General features: G+C 47.6%; 1 protein-coding gene across 1 annotated transcript; it reads right to left on the minus strand.

Annotated features, from left to right (window-relative positions):
* Positions 1-7,081: 7,081 nt before the first annotated feature.
* BOK (BCL2 family apoptosis regulator BOK) lies at positions 7,082-25,967 on the minus strand. The gene is made up of 5 exons (XM_048314657.1): positions 25,668-25,967; positions 24,430-24,808; positions 20,421-20,549; positions 12,989-13,152; positions 7,082-8,217 (listed from the first exon to the last, which is right to left on the minus strand). The coding sequence occupies exons 2-5, from the start codon at positions 24,650-24,652 to the stop codon at positions 8,092-8,094; spliced, it is 642 nt and encodes a 213-aa protein (XP_048170614.1). The 5' UTR covers positions 24,653-24,808; positions 25,668-25,967; the 3' UTR covers positions 7,082-8,091.
* Positions 25,968-26,704: the final 737 nt, after the last annotated feature.

Genomic DNA, 26,704 nt, shown 5'->3' on the forward strand with positions numbered 1-26,704 from the left:
TCTCCTCTGAGCAGCTTCAACACAGGCCTGGTCCAACCCCTCGGTCTGAGGCTCCTGGCCACCCAAGGGGCATACAAAATTAGGTGGACCCATGCAGCCTGGCACTGAGAGCCTGGGCTGGATATTCACTATTTCTTCCCAAGCATCGAAAACCAGGATTGTGTTCCGTAAGTTAAACTTTAAGTCTGCTAAGGTGGGGGAGAGAGAAAGCAACCGGTTTGTGCTTGGAGGCTGTTGTTCCACCTTGCACTGTCAATGCCACTGTAGCAGCTCAGGATCCTGCCTGCCTGCCTGCCTGTAGAGCTGCCACTGCCAGGAGTCCCTTCCTCAAAGCCAGCCTGTCCCAAAGCCAGCACCGTGAGCACCAAACCCCTGGGGAAGGCAGATCCTCCCTCTACAGAGTCAGCCTGGGAGTGACAGGCCCTGCAAATGCAGAGGCCAACTGTGCTGTCCTGTGTTATCCCAAGAGGCTGGAAAATCACCCTGTTCGCTCCCTTGGTTGCTCCACTCTTCCTTCTTTGCTTGGTTTCTGGTCATGGGATGGGAATGTTCAGCTCCACACATGGTAACAGGGCAGGGAGGGTCATGCACATGTCTTACTTCCTTCAGACAAGTCACCCATTATTTCACTCCCTCACAGCCTGAGGACATCACTTCGAGAAGTTTCTGGAGTAAATTGGAGGCACTTTGTTAAATCTTTCAAGGGAAAGATAGCAGGATTAAATTCCACTTTTGATATAATCCTTAACTCTCTCTTCAAGGGAAGTGCAGCTTTGCCTCCAGCCCCGGCTGGTGCCTCGATGCTGAATCACTCTGATCCCAAAGTAAATAAAGCTCTTTGAAAAAGGGCAAATGTTTTCTCAGCTGCTCTTCTTCCCTTCAAAAGCAGGGCTGAGTGAAATTTTTATGTCTGCAGACAGAAATATATGCAGTCAACAAATGCTTCTTGCTAGGAAGCTGTCTCCACAAGATAACTGGGTTTTGGAAAGTACACTGAGAATCCATGGGATACTCCCGGACCACACTGCTCTCCTTACAGCTTTCACTTCTCCTCTCCTTCAGTGCTTTACATTTTATGAACTCCTAAATGAGCTGATTTAAATCACTGCACATTAATCTTGGCATGTAGACAGTTCAGGCTCCTGGTGTCCTCAAGACTTTGTTTTCGCTCAGCCCTGGAGCTGTGTTTGCCGTGGGAGACAGCAAACAGAAACAGCCCTTTGTCATGAGAAGCAGCAGTGATCTGAAGGGCCAGAGCCCTGGTGTGGGGGCCAGGCTGCCTTCTCCCAGCTGCTGTGCCCTCATCCATCCCTGGATGTCTGTGTGCTCCTTCTCCTCCAGCTCCAGTTCTGAAGCGAGGGCTGAAGCCCAAAACTGACAGGAAAACCTTTCTGCCAGCTCTGATGGCAGAAAATCCCACTCAGCTGCCCCACACATTCTTGCTCCATCCAGTCTTCATCCCCACAGAAACCCTCACAAGGCTGTGGATACAATATCAACACAAGCCATTCTACTATTTATTTTTATTAAACTGCTTAAATTTAAGCAAAGCTGCTGTGCAATTCCTCCAGTCTTCCCCCTGATGTGCTGCAGGGTTTGGGCAGGGTGCCTCATAATTTAGCTCAAGCTAGTTCCAGCCTCCAGTAGGTTTATTGCTTGTAATAATACACAGCCTGGCCTTGACTGTGTGAATTCATCGCTCTCCCCCAGAGACAAAGTGCTAGCTTGAACACGTTAATATTTTTAGTAGTGCTGTTCTCCTCCTCCAGTTAAGCCATAAAACCCAAGGGCACACATATTCCAAGCACCTTTTCCCAGCTTCAAGTAATCTACCATTAGCCACAGATTACAGGCTCACAGCATGCACAGGCCAGTGAGTGCCAGCAGCGTGTACCCAAACCTTGAAGGCAGCAGCCTTTCAGCAGCAGGAGAGGCTTTGAACACAATCCATGGAGTTTGCTCCCTCTCAAAAGCCAGCTGTGCTTTCTCTTTTCCCACCCTGTAGAAATGCCACGTGCCAGTCCTAACGAAAGGGAAAACACGCCAGGCAATGGGGCACAATGCCATCGAGGGGAGCACCCAGCTCTGCTGCAGCCACAGGGCTGCCTTCTCTGGGGGAGAAAACAACCTGCTGGGTCAGGTGGCCATGGGGATCAGACACCTTTACCCCAGGAGCAATGCCAGTGAGCTGAGAGGGAAAGCTGACAGCATAAGGCAAGAGAGTTAGTCGGCAGAAACTTGCCAGGCTTAAAAAGGGCAGTCTGGTCACTTCTGGCCAAGGAACTGAGAGCAAAGTATGTTCTAGCAGCTTAGCGGTGATTGAATTGTTCTTTTGAAGTGCCAAGGAGATCAAAATAAAAGGCTATTTTCGGGTTTTTTTAAATCCCCTTCTTAGATTACCAGAAAATCCCGGCTCAGCTCTGGTGGGAAACAGGTACAAAGTGTCCCTGCAGTCGCCACTGCACAGCCCCCGACTCACACCTCCACATTAGGAGTAAAATGGCAACACCACAACGTTGAGAGGGCTTCAAGATCAACTTTCAGGTGGTTTTATGTTCCCTGGACAGTGTCACAGAGCACTGGGAGAATGGATCTGCATAGCAAAGACCAGTGCAGGGTCTCCAGCTCCTGCCTAATGAGAGTTAGGTGAGACACTGCGAGGGCTGGTCCTACAAAGTAGCCCATCCTCTCAGTTCCCATCAGATTGGTGATGCTGAAGGTCCTTGGTGCTGCCATAGTCCTCCAAAGTCCAAACCAGTTGCCCTTGAGGTGGCTGAAAGGGACTCAAGAGCAAGCCCAATGCAAGTCACACTCCAGCAGGGAATGGGGAATAAAAGTTTATCTTGCTTAAACACAGAGCTGAACAAAAGCAAGAGGGAAGGTCACGAGATAGGGACAGAAGTGGAAACTTGAAACAACAGGGAATTGTATTTGATACCAGTATTTGACACCAGGAGAGAAGTAGAAGCAAGTCTTCCTGCAGTGATGGAGGAGACAAGCTCCAATGCTGTCTGCAGGCCTATGGGCAAAGAGAGGACATTTCTCCTGACTTAAAGCTCTGAAATATGCTTGTAAGGAAGCTGGAAATTCCCTTTCCAACTCCTTATTTTCTTCCTTCTGTGAGAGGGGAAGCTTTTTTTTCATTTGACCTTGCCTGGACATGGTCTGCATGTCGTGTGATTGACCCAGGGGCACTCCATTTCCCACAGACTCTGCTTGAACATGCAATGCATTTCCAGGTCCTGGTGACAGTGTAAAGTTCAACTGAGGATTGCTCTGTGTAGCTGGGGGCTCATAATCCCAGTGGGTCAAAATGTTTAAAGAGGTTACAGGCTTTTCTGAGGGAGTATTTAAACTCCAGCTGTCAAACCACTTGCACAGAAGAAAATTGTAGACTCAGCCGGCAGTACATTAAATTGCTGTTTCCTTGTCATTAATCTAGTAGCATGCATTGTTTTCACATTGCCGTAAGAGAAGAATTAATCTGTGGCAAATTTATGCTAAAAAGTTATAAATAGTAGGCCTAAAAAAAAAAAATGGCAGTGAAGAAATTCAAGGGGACACACATTGACGAGAGCCTCATCAAGAAGGCTCTTGGCAAAGCCCTTGGAATGCCTTCAGGGTCTGATCTTTTCAGAAAGCCATCTAAGGGACTTGCAATCTGCTTCATATTCAGTTTAATCATGCACAAAAAAACCCCCCACTTGCAGACTTTGCACATTAAAAGCAGAATAAGAAAAAAAAATCAGAGCTTTTTCTCAGGGTCTAAAAAACGAGTCTGAAAATGAGGAAGTTTGGTGTTGCAATTTCCTGGGAAACCTCAATCTCACCCCCCTGTCGCTATTGTTCTGTACTTTGGTCTATAATACAGATGCAAGTCTGATAAATTAAGTGCTTCACAGACTGTTTTCTGTCCATTTGCAGGAGAAAAAGCAGTGCAGGAACACAGGTGACATCTGCTGTGAGACTGCAGACCACTTTCTCTAGTTGCTTTGAAGAAGGTGAACCTGCTGCGGGTGTTTGCTATGGGAGAGGTACAAGTAAGGCTGGGGCTGGGGCAAGGCCATGTGTAGGACACGATAAGCCCTTCTCAAATGCTTATCACTGAAACTCCCAAGCCAAGAGGGCTTTTCTGCTTCCCTCCTTTGTGATAAGGCAGATATTTCTGTTGACTGAATGTAGGTTCACTACAAAGAAACAGAGAATGAGGCTGGTGTTGGAGGGGGAGGCTGGTGGGATAATCCTTACTGGAGCAAGTTCTACTGTGAACAAAGGCGAGCTGAGGCTCGGGTTCCCCCAGGCTCTACTCTGCTGTAACCACAGGCAAAACTCTCCTCTGCAAAACATTCCACAGCCACAAAAATACTTAAGATGCCCTTTTCCCACCTCCATCCAACCCTTTCTTCCTCCTCCTGCTTCTCCCTAAGCACCTCCCATGCCACCACCTGACCTTGCCTCACCTGTTCCCTGAGCCCCCAGTTTTTCTGGTGGGACAGAAAGGCAGGAGACTGCTAAAGCTTGGCTGGATTCTGCAAGCCCCTAAGGGGGTGAACAGTAGCCATCTCCCCCTGTGCTGAGAGGAGGTTTGTCCCTTGCCCCTGTGACTGCTGCCCTTCAGCAAAAAGAGATGAAACTGGGCAGTGGATTGAGAGTTCACTAGGGACAGGGAACAGCCCCCCAAGACAGCTGGTGTGTAAGTCTCACTTAGAACACTCAGTGTGTGGAAAACAGCTCAAAAAAATTAAGGCAGCTTTTACTACAAGCAGATTTTCTCAAGCAGACAGTAGGAAACACTGGGGGGAAAGAGTGAGATGGTTAGTTTGGGGCTTTTCAGTTTTTGGTGCTGCAAGAGGAACAACAGACAGGCTTTTGGTATGGAGGAGCACAATAGTACTAACCTTGGTACTTGTTTTTCTCTTGGTTTTCTTTAACAACTAAATAAATTAGATCTTCTCCTAGGACCTTCACCAATCATTTAAAAGGAAAATGTTTATTAGGGTGATAAACAGCCAACCCTGATGTCTCCCATCATGTAGGACTGGCGAAAAGAGAAGAGGGAATAGAAAAATCACAGAGCCCCAGAACAGCTGAGATTGTAAAGGACCTCTGGAAGTACTCCAAAATGACTAAATATTACAGATAGGACTGAACACAACATAAACACCTGTCTGTATCATGCTCAATACTGTTACTTCCTAAATGTACAGTGCTGTGTGCAATTCTGTTTGCTCAGTTGTTTATTTTGGTGACAAGGCTGGTGGCGATGTGGTTATTACAGGAGTGAGAAGGGTCAAAGGACCCTCCTTTAACCCCAAGTGCAAGGTGGGCAGCACACTGTTCAGCTCTTGTATGTATTTTGCAGGGACTAGCAAATGCAAGGAGACAGAAGCCAGAGCAGTCTGAAACCTGCTTGAGGGGAGCTCCCCCACCTCTTCATTATCAGCAGTTTCCAAGGCCGAGCCTTTGTCTGCCTCTGTAACCCCCTTCCCACCCACACACATTCCTTTCCAGCAATGCTGCTTTATTTGGCTTGTCATTATCTTTTTGCTAAATCCACTTAATCGGTGCATTTAACTCTTTGTGTTCCTTAATAGATCCTCTGATATCACTTGTTTACTGAAAAAAAACCCAGCAGCCTTAAGTACTACATTTCAAAACAGCATCTAAATTGAGACAGGTCTTGCCAGTCCCAGTGTTGAACTGTGCTGCTCCAGTAACTCCCATACACTCCACGAGACACAAGGCAAGCTGGACTTGATGAGTTGTGAAGCTGTCCAAGTCAAAGTCTGCACAGAGCTGGGGTATTTCCAGAAATCCGAAGTCTCCTTTTCCACAGGCTCCTTTAGGACAACAAATCTGCACCCCCCTGCTATGGACTACGAAGCTTTTAGTGCCTCTGTTGCAGACTGGAGGGAATCCTGTCTCTGCTGCTCAAAGGTGATTAGTGTAGTTCCCCATGTGTTCTGTACCTGCTCTAAATTTCCATAGCCAAATCTACCAGGAATCTAAGGAAGAAAATCCTAACTGTAAGTCATGCCAGCAAAACCCCTAATGCCAATATAATCATGTCAGGAAAGTTAAAAAAATTTTTAATGTTCCTCTGGCAATTTGGTTTTATCTGGGGAACTGCCTCAAGTTTTACACACTTAAAAATGCCCCAACCTCATGGCACCATCAGCTGTACCCACACTGGGAACTTCATCAGTATAACCCACCCCAAAGTGTCTCTAGCCACTGTCCAAGGCAGCACACAGTTTTGATGTGGAATGGGAGGCTCTCTCCTTCTCAGTGAGTTTTTCTGTTGAATGACTGGAGATGAGGGAGGTTGCTCTTGAAGGGCTTTGATCCACAAGAATTGCTTTACTACTGAAAATGTACTTGTAGACCAAGGTGGCACAGCACTCTTCACTGGGGGTGTAGCACTAGGGGTAAAGCTGGGCCTGGCCCCCATATGTCAAGGCATCAAAGTGCAAAGGCCTAGAGCAGAAAAAGCAAAAATGTGCGAGGATCTCACTCCTACACATCCTCTGCTAGGGTTTCTGCTGGTCAGAGCACAGCACTACTAACTGCCAGTACAGACCTGGCCCAGAGATAGTACCCAAAAGTAAAGGTTTTGCTTTATTCTCAGACCCCTTTGTAACTCCTGGAGGAAGAGTGAAGCCCCTCTAAATGTTTGGGAGGGAAATCAGGGAAAAAACCCAGCAAAACCCCCTACAGTGCCACGTGTTCTTAATCCACGTTTTTTTTTCTGTGCCTAGCAGCACACTTTAGGGAGCAGGGCACTGAGCAGGGAGTCTCCAGAAGGCTTTGGCAGAGAGGAGGCTCCACAGCCCTTTCCTGCTGACATCAGGGAGGCCCTGCATCTGTTGGCAAAACCAGCATGTTTCTGACATGGCAACAACATGGGTTAAATTCCAGGCATGACCCAGGCGAGTCACAGTTTTAACATGTTAACATGCTCTACCAGGGGAAAAGCTGAAGTATTTTTAGCATGGCCAGAGTGTTTGTCTTTGCACTGTTCTGGCCTTTTTTGGAATTGTTAACTCTGGTCTGGAAACAAATACAATAGCCTTTGCAATAGTGAAACACCACTTATTTTCTTTTATTGTTTGCCACAAAGAAGACTACGAGTTGTACTTCGAAGAGATGAAAAGGAGAAACATCAGCTACTTTCAGCACAGCTCACTGCTTTTACAATGCCAGCCAGTTCACTTGCTGCTTCCCTCTTTCTGCCCACGGCTCCCAGCCTTTCCTACTTACATGCTTAGCTCTGACAAAATCTCCGTGGAGAAAACATTTTTCTTCATGATGAAATTCCACTCCCAAGTTGTTGCTTGAAAGCATTGCCCCTTGCTCTCCTGTTTGACTGGGGTGAGTGCAGCAAGAGGGATCAACAAAACATACATTGCCCTCTGATCCTGCCCCTCACACAGCTACTCAGACCAATCTCCAAGATGTGTCAGGGAGAAGCATCTGTCGACAGAATGTTTGGTTTTATCTCGTTAAAAACCCACCATGCTGTGCTGGGGCAGAGCCCAGCAAGTGAGTTAGGGCTAAAGGAGGAGATGAAGTTTAAGCACAAATGTAACAACAAGAATCAACACAAGGCAAGTCTGAGGACTGAAAGGGAAATCACATGAAGTGAAGGAGGGACTCTTCCCCTCTCCTGTTTTCTTATCCCATTTCAAATAATATTCCCTTCCTCCTCCCCTCTGCCTGGTGCCAGCATAAGCATGCAACAGAGCCATAAGGAGCAGCCATCTGACAGTCCCATGCTCCATGTGGCTGCCATCAGCGTGCCCAGGGACCAGCAACACCTAGGCCACACATGCAAGTTACCCAGGGAAACAAGATTCTTGGAAGGATTAATGGTGAGAGAGGCTCGTGTGGCTGCAAATAGGAGACTGTGGTTGATCATCTGCTCCCAGTTGATGGGAGAGGAGAACAAGCCTTTTATTTTGTCCCAGTTCTTCTCTTCCTCCTCTTCAGAGACTGCCATTACCAATCTGGAATTGCTTCTCCAGTTACTTCTTGTTGCTTCTGGAGTGGGAGAGAAGATGGGGCAGGGGGGTTGTGCCTGGCAACTCAGACTCATCTCTCAGGCAGCAGGACGAAGAAGATGGCCTTGAGGAAGTGACCAAAACTGCAAACAGCGGCCACGAGCCAGTGGGAGCGAAGGCTGGGGTCGGTATTCACCACACATTTTGTGATGTCTGCCTAATGAGGAGGGAAGAGAGATGGTCAGAGAGAGATGCCCACATCAGCCACTCCTGCAGGCTGTCCCGGCCCCACAGCCCACGGCATCGCACCACCACTGCTGCAGCACCAGATGCTGGCTCTGACACTTCCACACACTGAAAGTTATTAAATCAGGCTCAAGAGCCCTGCAAAATACACTTTTCCTAACTCCCCAACAATGAGGCAAAGTATCCTCCTTTTCAGCCACTCCTGGGGAAAGAAATGCTATAGGAAGATTATCCAGCACTTTCCATTTTGGATCACTAAATACAGCTTTCTTTCCCTGTTCAACAGTTCTAGGAAGCCTTAGCAGTATCAGCATTCCCATCCTCTTCTGTAAAGCCAGATGCTTCCCAGAGGTTGTCCTGTTAAATATCAGCTCAAGTTGCTTGTACGTTTTCTCTTGCCTGAATGCTTTCTTTGGAAGACATTCAAGCAAGCCATCCCCCAATTTAAACCTAAAGCAATGCAAGCTTTGTAGCTTTGTTTGTGGAAATATATATGCCAGCAGAGATGCCTCCCAGATGTGTGGGCCAGATTTAAAGATCGCTTGGGCAGCCAGTTTCAAGTATTAACAAGAAGAGAAGCTGGCCTGCAATGATTAAAAAAACCCAAAAACAGCAACAAAAAATCCCCCCGTCAAATTGATAGAGATAGGCTCTCATCTGGCATGGGAAGGAGAAAATGGAAAATATCAAGAGAGTGAAGTGAACAGGACAGAGGTAGAGAGAAAAATGTATTTTCTGGTGCAGGAATCAGAATTTAAAAGCTTTGCCTGTGATATAACTGAGTTGTGGTTAAACTCCAGCCTAGCACAAGATGTGGACTGTGGTTGTGTAACAGGGGGTGCACCATTAGCACATCAACCCCACGTGGTTTTCAGAAACAGCTTTTGGGTGGCAAATGAGAACAATAATCTCACATAATCACACAAGGATGGCAAATGTTCACAGCCCCAAAGGCCTTTTCTTTATAAGCTTAGCTCAGTAGTCTTCCAAATTCGCCTTCTGACCTAAGTCTCTCATTGACCAAGCACAGACAAGGCAGACTCTCAACCCTGAGGTGTTCCTCCCCAAAGCAGGACACGAGAGACGATGAATGCTCCCATAATCTTCTCTATTCCTTCTGCCTGTGCTCACGACATGCACGAGCCTTGCCTGGCCAACCTTGGTCATCACTAGAAGAAAGGAAAAGGGGGTTGAAGGGACAAATCCCAGAGTCTGGTTAGTGAGTACAGCCACACTAACCACCCCCATCATCGTCTCCAGACCAAAGCTCTGCTGACAGCAGCCTCCCACACGTTCCAGCAGTTCCTTGTTCACCGTATCTGGAGGGCTGGCAAGGTGTGCCTCGCCACAGCGCTGATCTCCTGGGAGCATCAGGAGAAGCTGAGCCCATGAATAACTGACAAGCAGAGACTGCAGGAAGAAGGAACACAGGCACACAATGGTGGGAAGAAACAGGATGACAGGAGAAAGCTGAGCCAGCACCAAGGTGTGGAAATACTGCTGCCTATAGCTAAAAAACACAAGCAAACATAGCAAGCAGAGCCAAGGTAGTTACCAGGAGATGCTGCAATGTGGTACAGGTGGTTACAGGTACCTCATCTGTATTGTGGGGGAAAGCAAGGTGGGTCTCTCTGAATACTTCCAGCGATGGCTTAGCACACTCACCCTATTTGCATCTGAAAAAAGCCTGAACTGATTCAACTTGTCAAATTCTAGTGACCTGCATGGGGTCACGTTTAAAACACAGTTGTGTCCAACTGTCCCTTTAGTTGAGAGGAGTCATGATCTGCAGGTACCTGTCTGAACACATATATTAGGGTACCTGACCCATGAGAAGCATAAGCTCTAATGGGCTTTAGTGCCTCACGTGAGCCAGTACAAGGCCCAAATACACACACTGGGTTGATTACAGCTGTAGAGGGTTAACTGCCAGATGAGAAAACATGAACTCCTTAAAGCCCTGCTATGTTGCCCCAAGGCAATGACCTCACTGCTCTAACCTAGAGGAGCTGCACTCAGAAGCACTTAAAAATTTGTATGGGGCTTGCTTAAATAAGCAAAATTGCTCAGCTGTTTAACAATTGCCTTAGCTGTTGTTATCCAAATCAAGCCTACCTGATAAGGCAGTGGAATTGAAAACTTCAAAGCTACTTACGTCTTTTTGCCTTATCGGGCACTGATAAATTGTTGCAATGGCAGTTTGATGTTCTGTGTTAATTTTTCAAACAAATTCAAGTCACATGCACTGCTTTGTAGCAAATGCTACTAAAAAAGTTTAAATCTTTCTGTTCCACTGTAAAGCCACTAGTGAGACTGCAAACTCTTCCCAGGAAGAAATGATGTCTCAAAGGTTCTTTCTTGTTCCTTCTGTGAGGTTTGGGTTGGGTTTTGCAGTCTTCTCCACCCTGTGGAAGCAGCATGGGAACCTGCTGCTGAATGGAGAATTTCAAATGCCTTTCCAAAGTCTCCATGGTGCCTTTTCTGGACCAGCTCAGGGCATGGGGGTTACTCTTGGCAGCCTCAGCCTAAGGTGATGCATAAGAGATGGGGGCCATGTGATCAAGGATGGCATGCTAGGACAAACCAACACAAGCCAGGCCAGGCAGTGGGTGAGAGGGTTCCAGCAAAGAGCTGTTTGGTCTGGCCCGTGAGTGAACAACGCTGGGAAATTCCTTGCTGCAGTGCCTAGATCAAGAGGAAGAACATTTGGGGAAGCACAGCACAAGATGGCAGGAGGATTAGCAGCCTTTCCCCAGACTGAAGGATCCCCTCGTTTCTAGAGGGAAAGTACTTCCTTTTCACAGCCCAGAATTGCTGATAAGGGGGTTGGAAATGGGCTGTGTCAGAACAACCCAGCAGCCTTCACAGTCTGGTGCTTGATGGGGGGCAGTGAAGTTGGCTTCCCTTCCGTAGGGCCAGATCCCAAGAGCAATCAGCATAGATTCAGCAACTCCAATAGGAACATGCTGCCCATCTAAAGAGGGATGGCTGGCAGAAGGAGCCAGTGGTGGACTTTTCTCCTCAGCTGCACAGAACCACAGCCGGTCTGAGGATGGGTTTTGCAGCTTGTTCACTATGCAACAAATTTTACAAAAGTATCCTTTTGGAACTATCCAAACACTGTTTTGAACTCTAATGAAGCAATATAAAAATTAAAATAAGATGCTCACTTATCAGAGCACACAAGTTTTAGCAAAAATAAGAAAAAACTGCGTGGAAACCAGAAGGGGATGCGTTCCTATGCAACATTCCTGTTTTAATGAAACTAGATCTTAAAAAAACCCAAAACAACAATGTTTCAGAGAATACATTTCAAGCAGCTCTACAGGTATGCAGTAAAAGTAAGCCTCAAATGATACTGAGGCAGGGATTGGCATTCACAGGCAGGAACAGTGTTACTTAATCCTAGGATATCCTCTTCACCTGCCTCGGCACAATTAATTTTTGGAATGCAAAATGAAACAGATCAGGGCATTCAAATCAAAGGTTACTTTTAGCCCAACCAAACAGTTCCCAGAGTCAGCTGGCCTCGAGGTGACACAGTTTTAGAGAGGACAGGGATGATTTAAGGTAGGATTGGTACTCAGTAAGTGCAAGGGATCCAAAATCAGAACAATGATACTTTCCCAGTGGCTCTTTGCCAAAAAAGGTGCCTTCACTCCCGAAGAAATCAGGTGCCTGAACCAGCTACTGACACAGTTGGGAAGTCTCAGCACAAAGGAGCAATGCCCATTTGGAAAAAGACATCCCCCTCTCTCCAGATCTGTGTGGGTGAGGAGCCTGACCATTTCCTGATGGCTCAGGAATAAATTTCACCTCTTGGAAAAGAGGGAATTTGCTGCTGTGGCTCAGTCTGGAAAGAGTGCATGCCTTGGGAACAAGATGTCCCATGAATTCAGTGGTGTCACAGGGCAATATTTTTCCCCAAGAAGAATCTTCCCAGCAACACACTAGAGGATCCAAGGACTGTCTGTGCCCCCGGCAGACAGGCACATGGAACCTGGTACATACAGATATCACCCAGCTGCCAGCCACTAACACAGCCAGCCAGTTCTTCCAGTCTGCTGGAGAGGTCACTGGAAAGGCATCTAGCTATGCCACAGCACCAAAATAAAGTTCTTACTATGAACGATCCTCCACAGGAACCAATGCTCACAGTGGGTATAGAGAGACCAAAGAAATCCGATGCTCAGAGGTGAGATGAGAATTAAGTTGGCAGGCTTCATTTTTTGCCAGTTTCTAGAAAACAGCCAGCCAAGAGTATCACAGAATCTCAAAGAATGGTTTGGGCTGGAAGAGACCTTCAAGATCATCCAGTCTCATCCCCTGCCTGGAACACTTGCAGGGATGGGGCAACCACAGTTTCTCTGGGCAACCTGTGCCAGTGCCTCACAGGAATTACCCCTACAGTGTCCCACTATGACTGGCTGTTAGCTCTGGAGAAGATCAGGAACACAACAGGTGCTAGTGGGTCAGGACTGAATTATTATGGCACAGCTATGCAGGAAGTTGAGGACAGGAATAACTGATGTTTTTGAGGATGGGAGCACGAGACAGTAACAGAGTTATCTAAGTCTAGCACAGGTGTAAGTAGGACAGAGGTGGCCGCAGCACAGTGGAAGAGAATCTCACACAGCCTCTTTCTGCATAAAGCTTCAGGGAGTGCACTCTCACTTGCATTAACTGGGATATTTTCTGGTCTGGACATGCAGAAACAAGTTTGATGAGACAGCATTTCTTACCCAGCCTCCTCTCCTTTTCAGCCATGTCACCAAGGTCTTGCGGACAAACTCTCCCAGGCAGTCAACGATGGTGTGAACCATGGCTGGCTGCCCGTGCCGCACACAGTCCACCGCCAGCCCGGCTGCCACGGCATACAGAGACACCACCTTGCCCCACGTTATGCCTGTGAAAAGAATAAAGGTCATTCATATTTACACACACACTCAGTTCAGTCTTGAATAATCAAAGGAAATGACTCTGCTTCATTACATGTGCCTGTGCTGCCCACGTACAGCCACAGTTCTGGGTGTTCTCCACACGGGGGAAAAGAAATACTAGAGGAGCAGAATTGGGGAAGACTTTCCACATAGAGAAGCGGAATGAAATAATCTGACCTTAGTATGGTTTAATTGCCTCCCAGCACTGGCTGCACAGCTTTGGAGAAAGCAGCCCAAAGGCACCATCGGGATTGGGAAGATGTGCACCACCATGTTTTGTATTGCCATTGGCTCTCAGCCATGCACATGCTGCCCAGGTGATAAAATTCAAATAGTTTGAACAACCTGGGGTTTTTGTCTTCAACAGAAAACTTAAACACCCCTAGACAAAGCATTCCTGGTTTTTTTGTCTTCAACAGAAAACTTAAACACCCCTAGACAAAGCATTCCTGGTTTTTTCTAATCACTGTTCCAATGTGACACTCAAAGCATACAAGGTAAGCATCTTCAGTTCTATCATGGCACAAAAGCAACAAAGGGAGGCAAAGCTACAGGGCCAAGAGGGTTTATAGAATCATAGTTGGAATAGAGGAGTCATTGAATCCTGAGCTGGATGGACCCACAAGGATCATTGAGACCAGCTCCTGGCCCTGCACAGACACCCCAACAATCCCACCCTGTGCCGGAGAGCGTTGTCCAAAGGCTCCTGGAGCTCTGGCAGGCCTGGGGCCATGACATTCCCTAGGGAGCCTGTTCAGTGCCCAACCACTGTCTGGGGAAGAATCTTTTCCTAATATCCAATCTAACCCCCATGACACAGCTCCCTGCCGTTCCCTTGGGTCCTGTCGCTGCTCACCAGAGTGCCAAGTGCCTACCCATCCACTTGCACTCAGGAGGGCAGGTGTCCTCTTCAATGTAAGGACCAGGCCTTAGTCTCCACCCGAAAAACAGGTAGCTTCAAGGATTTGGCCTCTCTGTCTACTTAACATTGCCTATGCTAGCCCACTGAAGACAGTGCAGGGGTGGAGTCAGACAGTTATCTAATCTCCCAGAAGACAGCCTTCCTGCCAGGCTGACCTGCCTGCAGCAAGAGCTCCATGGAAGTTGTCCCAGCAGTAGTCATCTTCCTGTTAGCATTAGCGAGAAGCGCGGGAGCTCAGCTCTAGGTACCAGCCAACCTCCCGGGGGCTCCCCAGAGCCTTACCAACACCACTGGGCATAAATCCTTCGTGCTCAAACATTGCAGTCAGCTGCCCCTCATCAGGCTTTTATCAGGACCAGTGACCTGGAAACACAACCCTTTCGCTCCCATGCAGAACTACCACTGCACAATGGCACATCCCCCCTGTACTTTATTACCTGCAATAGCCATCTTTATCAAGCACACTGCCAAGTGTTTTACCGTGTTAGGTCTCTATGGAATCTGTCCAAAGTCTCTCCCAAACAGAGCCAGAAGCCCGGTGAAGTTCTAATATTTAAAAACCACACTAAACTGTTCTTGCAGGGTCGCAGCAAGAAAGAAAACAGGTGAGAGGATGGAAAGATCTGTGCAATTGCTCGATCTATGGATCAGGAGGGGTTAAACACACCATTAGAAAACTGGATGTGCTCAGCAAGCAAAAATACAATTTACATGGGGTAAAGAGTCCCCCTTCTTCCTTCATTGCACTCTCAGATCCCCAGGTAGCCTGAACCAACTCTGGGATGGAGCTCCAGCCTCCTCACAGCTCTTCTCACTGCAGCAGAATGAGAACAGTGAGAATATTTCTCTGGAAAACATGCAGATTTCAGAGCATTTCCACAATTCTTATACTTGGTGCTTCAAAAGAGACACTCACACTAACACTTTTAGGAATTGCTTGCTTTTCTTTTCCTTAAATAAAAAAAAGAACTAAACTTTAGAGGAACTCTTCAAATGTCAGCCACAGGAATACCTTTTTAGACTGAAGAAAATCCATTCAGTGTTACAAAAAAAGCCCCATTTTTCATGACTAATGTAAGATCAAAATCTGCAGATGAACCCTTTGTGAGGCTCTGCAGCAACAGTAACAGCATTAGCTCAAATCCTCTGTGATACTCTGACCTTCTGCAGAACCATCCCCGAGATCAGAGGAAGTTATTAATGCAGCTGAAGTGACTGTTCTTCTGGTTTTATTTGCTGAGCAGACCCTGCGGTGTCCCCGACACCAGCGCTGTCACTCAGGAAGTTCACTGCCTGTTTGGCATTCACACTATTTATCTGCCTTTCTCACATTGTGTGTCACCATGACAGCCAGCAGAACGAGCCAGGAAGAGTCTATGAAACCACAGAGGACTAGACAGAGGGGTTCTCCCTGCAAGAAAGAGGCTGTCCGAGTGCAGGTCAATACAGTTCTACCTAATGAAAGAATCTTTACAGGGTTACACTCCTTGCTGATGGTATCTATCTCCAGGACTAGAGCCTCAGCTGGCTTATATTCAGCTTTGGTATAAGTCAGTTTTACAGTTCTCCATCCCTGCAGAAATATGGTTCCTTGCATCTTGAGTTACATAACAAAAGTTACCCAAAATTCCAGGGAGGAGTTCACTGGCTTATTCCCAAGCTTTTACTGACAGCACTCTTTAAATATCTGAAGCAAGTCCATTAGCTCTGAGATACTTACATGGCAGTAATGAACACTGACACGACTGAAGTCACTCTGGTACAGAAAGACAGCTCCAGTCTTGGTTAACTTTGTTTTGAACCCAAGTTTCTCTTTCCAACAGAAGAAAAGTGTATCTACAACCTGTGAAAAATAAAGGCTCAAGAGACCAATGACTTCCCCAGTACACAGGAAAGCAGTTTGCTCCATGGCACATCAGTCCAGAGAGGATGGAGAGGAAGCCCTTCAGCTCCAGCTTCCCTGCCAAGATTGTTCCATAGTGGTACCTGCTGCAGGACTTGCACGAGGTAAGTGCTTCCCTGGCACAGGGAGAGAACCCCTCTCCCTTTCACTGGACAGCAGAAAGAGAACGAGCTCTTGGTTAATGCTTATAATGGTGATGGATGTGGAGGGCTCAAGGGTCACATCCTCTTTCCAGAGCATGCCCATAAGGGTCAAACCAATCCTTCAGTCTGCCTTTCCTGTTACTAGCAGAGCTGGTCCATGGGGGCAGGACAGGAGGAAATCCCTTCCTGATTTCCATTTGTCTGAAGTCCTCTTGCCACTGCTGGAGGCAGAAGATGGAGACAGCAGGCTGGGCTTCTCACTCACAACAGCAGGGCACAGCTTATGCTCTTGTTCTCATTAGACATTGCAGGAAGCAAGGGAAGAGCAGGCATCTCCAACACCTGGGCTGTGCTTGTGGCTGGGCCCCCTGCCCAGGAGGGCTCCAGCAACCATTCAGCCCCAGGCAGGAGAGGGCAGGGGAACATGCCCCAGCAGCCCTCCTCTGCACTTTCCCAGGACCAGCTCCATTAACTTTTCTCTCAAGTACTCCCTTGGCAGGGGCAGAGGAGAACAATCTACTGAGAGGACAGTGCCTCTGTCCCCCATGCTGTCCAGGCCGGGTTCAAAGTGACACTAGTGTGATGCATCTCTCAGCATAAGCTGGAATCGTGTCTGGCCAGTGCATATGAGAAGCAAAAACACATCTTGCTCCAAATTCCTCAACAGGCCTGGCTGTCATCCACACCGGGTGAAATGGGCACTCATCACCAAGCAAGACAACCCATTCACAGCTTCCCACTGCGTGGATTAACATGCACAGGAGCTAACAACAACAGGGAATGGAAAGCTGGTCCAAAAAGGAATGGTCAAAAGAGAGAAAGCTCTGCTCACAGACATGGAACAGAAGGATATGGAAAAAGTTAAGGGAAAAACAAGGGCTGCTTAGAAGGCATTATAAAAAATAAGAAATACAAGTTGCATTCTCTAGGCCAGCCATGGAGCTGAAGGTATGTAAACATTGCTGAGCCCAGGGTAAAATGAATTAGCAGGAGAGGAATGCTCTTGAAAGTGTTCCTGCTCATATGAGCTTTTCTGCCCCAGGGGAGAGATGAAGAAGCCATGAGACACGGCTGTGCAGTCTCAGGGCACCACACCACCCGAGGTTATTCAAATAAACTTCCCTCTGCTCCACTCAGCATCAAAGTCTCGCTCACAAATCAGACCTTAAAGAAACACGATCCACTGCTACACTTCCACAGCTGGGAGAATACAGCCAGACACAATATACTCTGGTGGAGAGAAAAGCTGAGGGGGTGTGCACAAGGCAGGAAGCTCAAGTCATAAGGCCTAAGCGACGAGGGAGCAGCAGGATGCATTTCTAACAGCATTTCAGAGAAACCCAGAATGGTCTGGGTTGGGAGGGAACTCAAAGCACATCTCATTCCAATCCCCTGTCATGGGCAGTGTTACACCTCAGTCACTTAATTCCAGGTTTTGCTCTGGGTAGATGCAAAGGAGAAAATCCCAACCAGATATTCTCAAGAGGTAAAAAACACACAAAAATTGACTGGCAAACTATAGAAAATTAAGGAACATTGGCAAAAGAGTAAATGCAACATAACATCACTTACCACTGCATAGACTTAGCCCACCGAACATAGAAAACCTTTAAACCCATTCAATATCGTATTCCGTGAGAAGAGAGAAGAAGAAAGGGAGAAAAACAGAAAGACAGGAAAGATATAGGAAAACAGACATATAGCTACCAACTCCTGGGCTCCAGTGATGTAAAACTCCAAGATGAAGGTAGGGTTAAAGGACAACATGCTTGCCTCGTGGTCAGGCATCTTAAAGCTTTGGCCCATCCTGGGCCTTCCTCCCAAGTGGGACTTGCAGTCTCTCAGCCACTCAGGGACTGGGGAAGGCAACACTGGAGGGCTGCCTTCAGTGTGCCGTGGCTGACAGACACTGCAGGGTTGGGGGGCACAGGGGGCACGGGGGGCACTGGGGGCAGGGCACCACCTCACCAGAGCAAGGCCTGACCCACCCCCTCCCATGCATTACAAGCATCCTAAGGTGTCTCAAAACAGATTACTTTTTCCAGTCTCTGACAGGCAGGGACACCTTCCATTATCCCAGGTTGCTCCAAGCCCCATCCAACCTGAGCTTGGACACTTCCAGGGAGGAGGCAGCCACAGTTTCTCTGAGCAACCTCTGCCAGGGTCTCACCCTCCTAGGGAAGAATTTCTTCCTAATATCTAATCTAAACCTACTACCTGTTAGTATGAAGCCATTCCCCCTTGTCCTGTCTCTCCAGTCCCTTGTAAATAGTCTCTCTCCAACTTCCTTGTTGGCTCCTTCAGGGACTTGAAGGCCACAGTTAGGTCACCTGGAGCTTCTCTTCTCCAGGCTGAACAACCCCAACTCTCAGCCTTTCTTCTCAGCAAAGCTGCTCCATCCCTCCTCTGATCATCCTGGTGCCTCCTCTGGACTTGCTCCAGCACCTCCATGTCCTTCCTGTGCTGGTACCCTCAGGCTGGAGGCAGCTCTAAGTGGGGCAGAATCTCCCCCTCCCCTGCTGCCCACACTGGGGGATCAGCCCAGCACATGGGTGGTTTCTGGGTCCCAGTACACAGGGCTGGGGCATGTCCAGCTCTCACCCACCAGCACCCCCAAGTCCTTCTCCCAGGGTTGTTCTTGACCTGCTCATCAGAGCCTGGATAGATCCCAGTGGTTGCCCTGACCAAGATGCAGCATTAGCACTTGGCCTTGTTTAACCTCATGAGATTCCCATGGGTCACTTCTCAAGCTTGTCCAGGTCCCTCTGGATGTCATCACATCCTTCAGGTGTGTCAACAGCACCACTTAGCTTGGTGTCATCTACATCCATTTGCTCCTGTGGGGAAAGTGCTTTCTCCTCAGAAAGCATTAACCCTACATTCCTGTTACACAGGGTTCACTGCAGCGCACACACTCTTGATTAAAAACCAAACCCAGTAAAAATCAGGCTGAAAGGTTTCAAAAAGCCCTCATGCCTAGCAGCTCTTACCAACAGGACAGAACTGCTTCCTTTAAGGAAGGAAAACACACCTCTCCCTTTTCCACTTCTGTTTCTCCACCAAGTGACCTCTTCCTTCTGGCATTTGTTTGAACACCTGAGGTAAATGTCAGCTCAGCCAGGCCCCAAATCAAAGCCTGTTCAAGTCAGGGGAAACTCTCTTGCTACCTGCAAAGGCAGCTTTGGACCACACACGAGAACCAGCAGTAACATCACAGAGATGATGCTGTTGCAGATCCTTTACCATCAAAAGCAGATCAGGGCTCTGCAGGGCTTGTCTCCACACAGATGGGCTCTCCTCACCCTGAATAACTAATGAGTCATTTGGAAACAGGGGAACAAAATACACCTTGAGCCTTACCACAGTCTCTTCTCCCAGCCATGGGACAAAAGGAAATGGCCCCGAATTGCACCAGGTGGTGTTTAGATTGGGTATTAGTAAAAATTTCTTCACTGAAAGAAGAGGCATTGAAACAGGATGCTCACGGCAGTTTTGGGCTTAGTCGAGACCTGTAGACAGTGTGTACAGGAAGTGAGCACAGACAGAGGTACAGTGTGAAGACTCAAAACCAGACCAGAATGTGGAAGACAGACATGTAAAAGATTAAGGAGAAAACCTCTCCAGCAAAAAAGGGTCAAAATCCCCTGCTTCCTTGCTGGAAAGGCATTGTAAGTGACTGGTGGGACTCCCCAAGCTGTCTAAGCACTGTAGTGTCAGACTGTAGCTGTTTTCTTAACAAACTTGGTAATTGGCATGAAAACTCAGACTGAACTTGAGTATCTGGTTTCCTTTGCTCAATAAGAGCCTCTTTCCTCTGAACTATGATTCTGGCTCCCAGCATCAGCAGCACCCTGAGCTATGATTCTGGCTCCCAGCACCAGCAGCATGAGCTGGAATAAGGGAGACTCCCATGCAATGAATCTTCTGCAGTTGCCAATGGTGAGCAAAGAAGCTTGGAATGAGTGACCTCCCCATGCAATGAGGCAACAACCAGCTCCTAACGAGGAAGGGCAGGAGGTGCCTTCTAGAACGAGACAGAACCTACACGAGGATATTACAACCCAGGACATCTCCCAGCCAGAAGACAGCAGAGAGGAGCTCTCATTAAATCATTAAAGCACGGCACACTGCCAAACTGCCCACAGCCCTTTGAGAAACCAGGCCCCACCTTCCAGGCTATCCCAGAAACACGCCTTCTCCGAGAGAGGTGGCTCCATCCTGTTCCTCCCACCCAGCCCTGTTTGTGGATCTGTCTGGGCACTGTACCTGCAGTGAAAATCTGTGCAGCCACTGCCAGGAAAGCATCCGACACCACCGTCTCCGAGTGCAGCGAGATGTTCAGCTGGCGGGCGATATTCCGGTAGACATTGGGGCGAATGTACTCCAGCTCATCCCCTGGAAACAAACAGCCAGGAGTCAGCACACACAGCACCAAGTCCTGCTCTCACCATGGAGGAGTTATGGTTGGGTCACTCAAGGGATGCCTTCAGCCAAAGAGGCAGAACCCCAGCTCCACCTGAGTTTAAGCAGGCAGCAGGTGCTTAGGGTGGTTTAGATGCAATTCCCTATCACCTGCACCCTCTTTCCCAATATACCCTGTGCCTGGGACGCCTAAAGGAAGCGGAGGCAGGCAGTGGCCCTGGACCCCTGGTGTGGCTGCAGCAATCCCTGATATAAGTGCTGTTCCCAGGCTGGCTGCCTGCCTTTCCTCCAACACAGGAGACAGGCCTCAGATAAGCAAAGCCATGTCATTTTATTTCAGAAGTGAGAAGGAGGCATGTACATCCATGTGAGCTTTTGAGAGATACACCCTTCCTCAGCACCCCATCGGGCTTGTACAAAAATGCCTGAAGTGCATGAGAGCGACTCAAGAATGCTGAAGGCTGATGAAAGCCAAGGATCCACCCAGAGCTGCACAACATTAATTAAACAAAGAGACTTTCAGCTATTTTATGCTCACACAGGCACTTGAGAGTCAATCTGGAGTTCTTTCTCTCCTCCAAATGGTTAAAGAGATGTTCATTTGCATGGCTGACTGCTCAGCAGTAAGATATCTGAGACACAGATATGTGCTTTCACCTCCAGAGTGCTTTCTGCCCAGCTGGGAAATGGCTGGAGGTGTTAGGCCAGCTTGAAGACCAAGACAAAAATACCAAGGACAAGCAGAGAACCTCCTCCTAAAGCACTGAGCTATGAAGCTTGGGAAACAACAGTAAAGCTTTTCCTTTGTAGCAAAATAAAACCGTTGTTGAGTAGTAGAATTAATAAAGCCTGGTTTCCAAGGGATTTCTCTCTCTGTAGAGGTTCATGGATATTTAATGACGGTTGCACAGCTGCTGTAGGAGCATGAAACAATGCAAACACTGCATGGCACCAAGGTCCTTTGTGCATGGAGAGCCCTTTTTGGCTTAGCTTTAGGACATACTGTGCTCTTCTCCCACACAAGGGTGCTCCAGGAAGAGAAAGAGCTATCCCAACAGCTTTATATCCCCTTTATATCCCACAGCAAGACCCAGGTGACTTGGCCCAGCCAGAGGGCAACTGATGATCCTCAAAATTTCATTTATATGAGAGGCAAAAAGGAAGATGCCACTGCAATCAGGAGATTGTTATAGAGTCATTAGCTACTGATCCTTAATTCATTTATCAGGCACTCAGCACAGGCAAAACCCAGCTCTATAGAATTCCACAGCTGAGCTCTCCCAGCCCTTTCTGAGCGTGGGATTGTCCCTCTTTGATGGCAAGAGGAAACCTGCCAACACATGGTCAGCCCTGATAAGAGGAAACCTTACTTGGACTGTTCAACAGCTGTTTTCTCCTCACAGGCAGCACACAGGCTTCCAGCTAAATGTAAGGAAATGGGGATAGCCCTGGTTAGCTGAGAGGGAGGCACAGGAGGCTGGGATCAGCCCTTGGTAGCCTGCCACTGCTACAGCTTCTAACAAGCAGTGCCTGGAGGCCCCAGATGAGATCAGGGTTTGGTTGGAGGCATATATGCCCTGTTCTGCAGGAAGGCACAGGGCATCCGGGGAAGGAAAGCACAGGAAAGCATTCCCATGCTCAGAGAGCCTCCCTGCCCCAGCAGCCCCAGGACCTCTCCTGCGACATGATACACTGGTGCTGGGCTCCAGCGCCCTTGTTCTGGCACCCAACTTTGCAACATTTAGAGCAATTTGGGGGCTTCTCCTCCTTCCTCCAGTGATTATGGAGGAATTAGCAGGGCAGCAGTGAGAGTTCCCATGTGGAAAAGATCAGTGCAGTGGTCAAAGGGCACCTCCCTGGGCCTTGGCCAGAGGAAATACAAGTTCAGATAAACCAGGCCTCTGACACACGCAGCAGGTTGGCCTGGGGTGCCTCATTTGGCTATACCATTAGGTTTTACCATGTCTGACTCATTAATTGCCCTAATTAGCTGCTAAGCCTCAGTGAGCTGATGGGGTCTCCCTTCCTATGACCTCCAACTGCATTGCCTGTGCCCAGGACCTCTGCTGGCCCACCAGGCAGTTCTCTGTGTGCAAGTGGGCTAGGAAATACTCCAACTTCCCATCTCCACAGGCTTCTCAGCACTATCATGAAGGAAAAAACTGGTCTGGCTTGTTGCACTGCTCAGGAAGTGGCTAAGGATTACCATTCCTGGCAGGTGGCTGGATAGCAGCTGGCCTTGTGCTGGTTAGAGCATCAAAGGGGAAAAGAAAGGGATGGGCCATGTGGCAAGTGGAAAAAAGAAACAGGACAGAAACTACTCTTCATCTTAATCAGGAGGACTGCTCACCTTTCTGGTTGCATGGGTACCACATGGTGCTCTCCAAACAGATTTGCTCAGAGAAGGCACCAAGTTCCTGGGACTATCAGCCAAATCTTTCCATCTGCACATGGATAAGTAACAGGAGAGTCATCCAGGAGACGCCTTCAGATCCAGTGCGCCACCTGCTTGCCCTTTAACATGTTCCTGGCCGCCCACAGAAGCCTGAGTTGAAAGCAAATAAATCTCAACCCCCAATCCAGGTGGAGAAGAAAGGGAATACAAATAGACAGTGAGATTGACAGAAGAACAAAAAAATTCCCCCAAAGACCAAACAACCACTGGAAACAAAAACAGAAGTTAAGTCAGCATAGAAGAGAAAAAGTGAAAAAGAATGAATTTAGGAAAAAAAAAAAAAAAAGTCAGTTAAAAGAAATACAGCTGTGCCTTAAAAAGAAACTTGGGATAATATCAAACAGGTAGAAAGGGGAGAAAGTAGGGACACCAGCCCTGGTCCTGACTTTGTTAGGCCCAGCTAATGGTTGCTTCACCACACCTGTTTGAACTCTGATGTAATTAAATCAGATGCAAATGCTGGTGGTAGTTTCCAAGCCAGATGTGAACTAATATACCAGCCTGCAGGTGAAGAGGGATGTTGGAAACAACTTCCAAGAACAAGGATGTAGTGTTCCCAAAAGACAAACAGCTAGACTTGAGCACACAGGATGCTACACAACCCGAAACAAAAGGCCAGGCAACTGTCAACATTTAGCAGGTGCTCCTGGTACAAGCTCTAGAGCATGTCTTCATGTCACAGCCTCCAGGCATGACCTTCAAATTGCTCTCCCTGAAGCCCCCAGAGTTGCTGTGCTGTGAGGGTGGCACTGAATGGCAGTGTGTGCCAAACAACATCAACCAACTCCTCCCTGCTCCAGCAAAAAGCAAGAAAACTTAGCTCTTGCTGAATGACTAAGGTAGACAGTTAAAGGACAATTAAACACACTGTCATTTAAAAGCAGCTTTTATAAAATCTCCAACAACACATTTTCTAAGCAACTACCCCCAAATTAAAGCTGGGTGAGCTACTGCTGAAGCCCAAGTCCAGCGGTAGCAGTGGCCTTAAAGATGCCAGATGCATTGTGGCAATCAAGTCACATCTGGAGAAAACACTGCAAGACTGGTGAAAATGCCCAGCTGAGAAAAACTGCTCTAAGTACCATGAGAATTGTTACACAGGTGGAGACCTGTGCACACAGAATCAGTTTGCTGCTTTCTTGGACTGCATTGTGATTTTGAGCTGTTGCAAGTCCTCAGAAAAAGGGCAGCTTTGCAGAAACCCTGTGCTGAGCTCAAAGAGACTGAGGAAACTCAAGCAAAGGAACTGTTTAGGGAAGATCACCTAAACCAAAACTAAATGCCAAAAGCAGAGAAGAAGAATCTCTGTATCATCACATGAAAAGCCTCTTCCAGAAACCTTAGTCTGGTCCGAATTGCTCCATACAATCTGAGTTCCCCCATCCCAGCAGGACTCACCTAGTCGTAGCAGTATGGTGGACACCTCGGCCAGCTTACCCCCAGGCACTGGGGTGTTGTACTCAGGTTTGCTCCAGCTGACACCTGCTTGAATCAGCCTTGAGTTTATGTAGTCTCTGCAGAGAGCCTTGGCTTGGGACACAAGCTCTTTGTCAGTGGGAGACCTGTCAAAAACCTCCATCACCTCTGCAGCAAAGACTGAGGAACGACGTAGCACTTCCATCCTCAGCTGCTGAACCCACACCTCTGCATGCACTGACTGGAAGGCTGAGGCAATGCCTTCGATGAGAATCTGCAGGAGTTGTCTAGTAATCCTCTGTCCTCAAGGTCTGTCAGAACTGCCAGCAGCTCTTCTCCACAGGCCAGTTTTTCATTTTAGCTGGTAAATAAAAGCATCTGTAAGTCCTCTAGCATCGCAAAGATGTAAATCAGAAGCTCAGAAATACAGTTATGCTAAAGTCAGTAGTATCAGATTTGCAAAACATTTGTCTCGGTCTGTCTTACAGACAAGGGGCAAAGTCTTGAGCCTTTCAGCCACTGACTATCCCTGGCAGCATGGTCCACAGAAGGGCTGCAGTTTTGAACTCTCAAGGTTTTTCCTCTTTTCCCATTCACATCTGGCAGTTCTAGAATTACCCCTCAGAGAGACTAGACAGTCAGAGCATGGAAATACTTCATAGAATGTGCAGACAATCTCAGCTTGTTTCAATTAAACTGGAAAAAAAAAAAAAGAACCCCAAATACCAGTTACAGTAACCTCAACCAGATGTCAAGAGACATTCCAGCTCAGTAGGTTATGGATCTTTCTGAAGAAATGGCACTGTTGCAAGAACAGGGATATGGGAGCATTTGAAATGTCTTGATGGAGACACTTTACCATACTCTCAGTTTAGGTTTTGGTTGTGCCACGCTTTTTCCCAAAGCAATGTGCATACTACTTCTTGAGAACATCTAGCAATAGCAGAGAGAGCAAAACAGAAAAGTAGATTTTTAAAAAGCTTTATGCTGTGAATGCCTAAAGGGAAACGTCAAAATTTCTTCAGAGGCACCTGAATTCATCTGCTGATCTGAGTTTTTAACCCAGTGCTGCTTTTGAAGTCAGAGTCAGACCAGTCTTTATTCAGATGTTAATAAATGCATTTTTTCAGTCTGCAGTTTCCAACATCTACTTACAATGACGATTTTCAAACAAAATACAGCCAGTTATTTCAGTTTGTCCCAAGGAAAAATATATTTACCTCTCATGTTGCACTTTTTCCCCCTCAGTGATTTCTTTTTGGGTTTGGTTTCATGTTTCTTTAGAAGATCTGCATCACTGGACACCTGGTTTAGGATTCATAGGTTACTGTCACACCTCTCTGGAGAGCACCAGCCTCCTCTGCTGTGCTTTCCACAGGGCTCATGCCAGTGCCTCCTTCCCCATCTCTGTCAGCCCCGCACGCCGGCTGCACTCCACCGGGATCCTTGGGGTTTGCTCTCCTGCTTTTAAGGGACCCAGGCGCAGAGGAAAGCTTCTGGCTTTAGCCTTGTAAGGAAGATGAAATAACCGGGAGGTGGGGTTGCTATACTCAGAGAGAGACGTTTTCTCCTCCCCTTTCCTCTCTCTTAAGGAGGCTCTCTGTTGTTCTTCACTGGGCTTCGTTCAAGGACTCGACTTCAGGGTGAGGGTGGGAGCATCATTTCTGGACCAGGTTACCCCAGGTAACAGACAGCAATGAATGCACTGCTGAACCAGGAGTAATTCCTGCTGGATTCCCAGAGCAGCTTTTGCAGAGTTGATGTTGGCCAGTCATTTTCATATGGTAGCCAGGTGGGGGAATTATACACTGTCATATTCAGCTGTGCGTTAGTCCTCCCATTTCAACCACCTCCATCATTTTGGACTATGTCCCTGCCCACGGTAGGGGGCTGGAAATAGATGATTGGTAAGGTCCCTTACAAGACAAACCATTCTGTAATTCTGTGACGATTTTGTGATTAACATAGAGAGCCACAGCTCAGGGCTAAGGCAAGCAGTGCTTGCAGCTCCCCCCAAACTACGAGTAGTCTGGTTAAAAAAATGAAGTGGGTTTGTTGATAGGAAATAGTTTATCCAGAATGAAGTGTATTGCAGGAACTTGCCCACTTAATCTCAAAGTGTTATGAAAAACATTTCCATGAGTTCCAATATATTTATAAGTTAATTTCAACATCAACTTCTTGTTGCAACATTATCATATTGATGCCACAATGTTCAGCTTTCTTCCATGTGCATGTGTTACACCATTTCATCTCA

This window comes from Corvus hawaiiensis, chromosome 10, assembly GCF_020740725.1.
Source record: "Corvus hawaiiensis isolate bCorHaw1 chromosome 10, bCorHaw1.pri.cur, whole genome shotgun sequence".
Classification (NCBI taxonomy): Eukaryota; Metazoa; Chordata; class Aves; order Passeriformes; family Corvidae; genus Corvus; species Corvus hawaiiensis.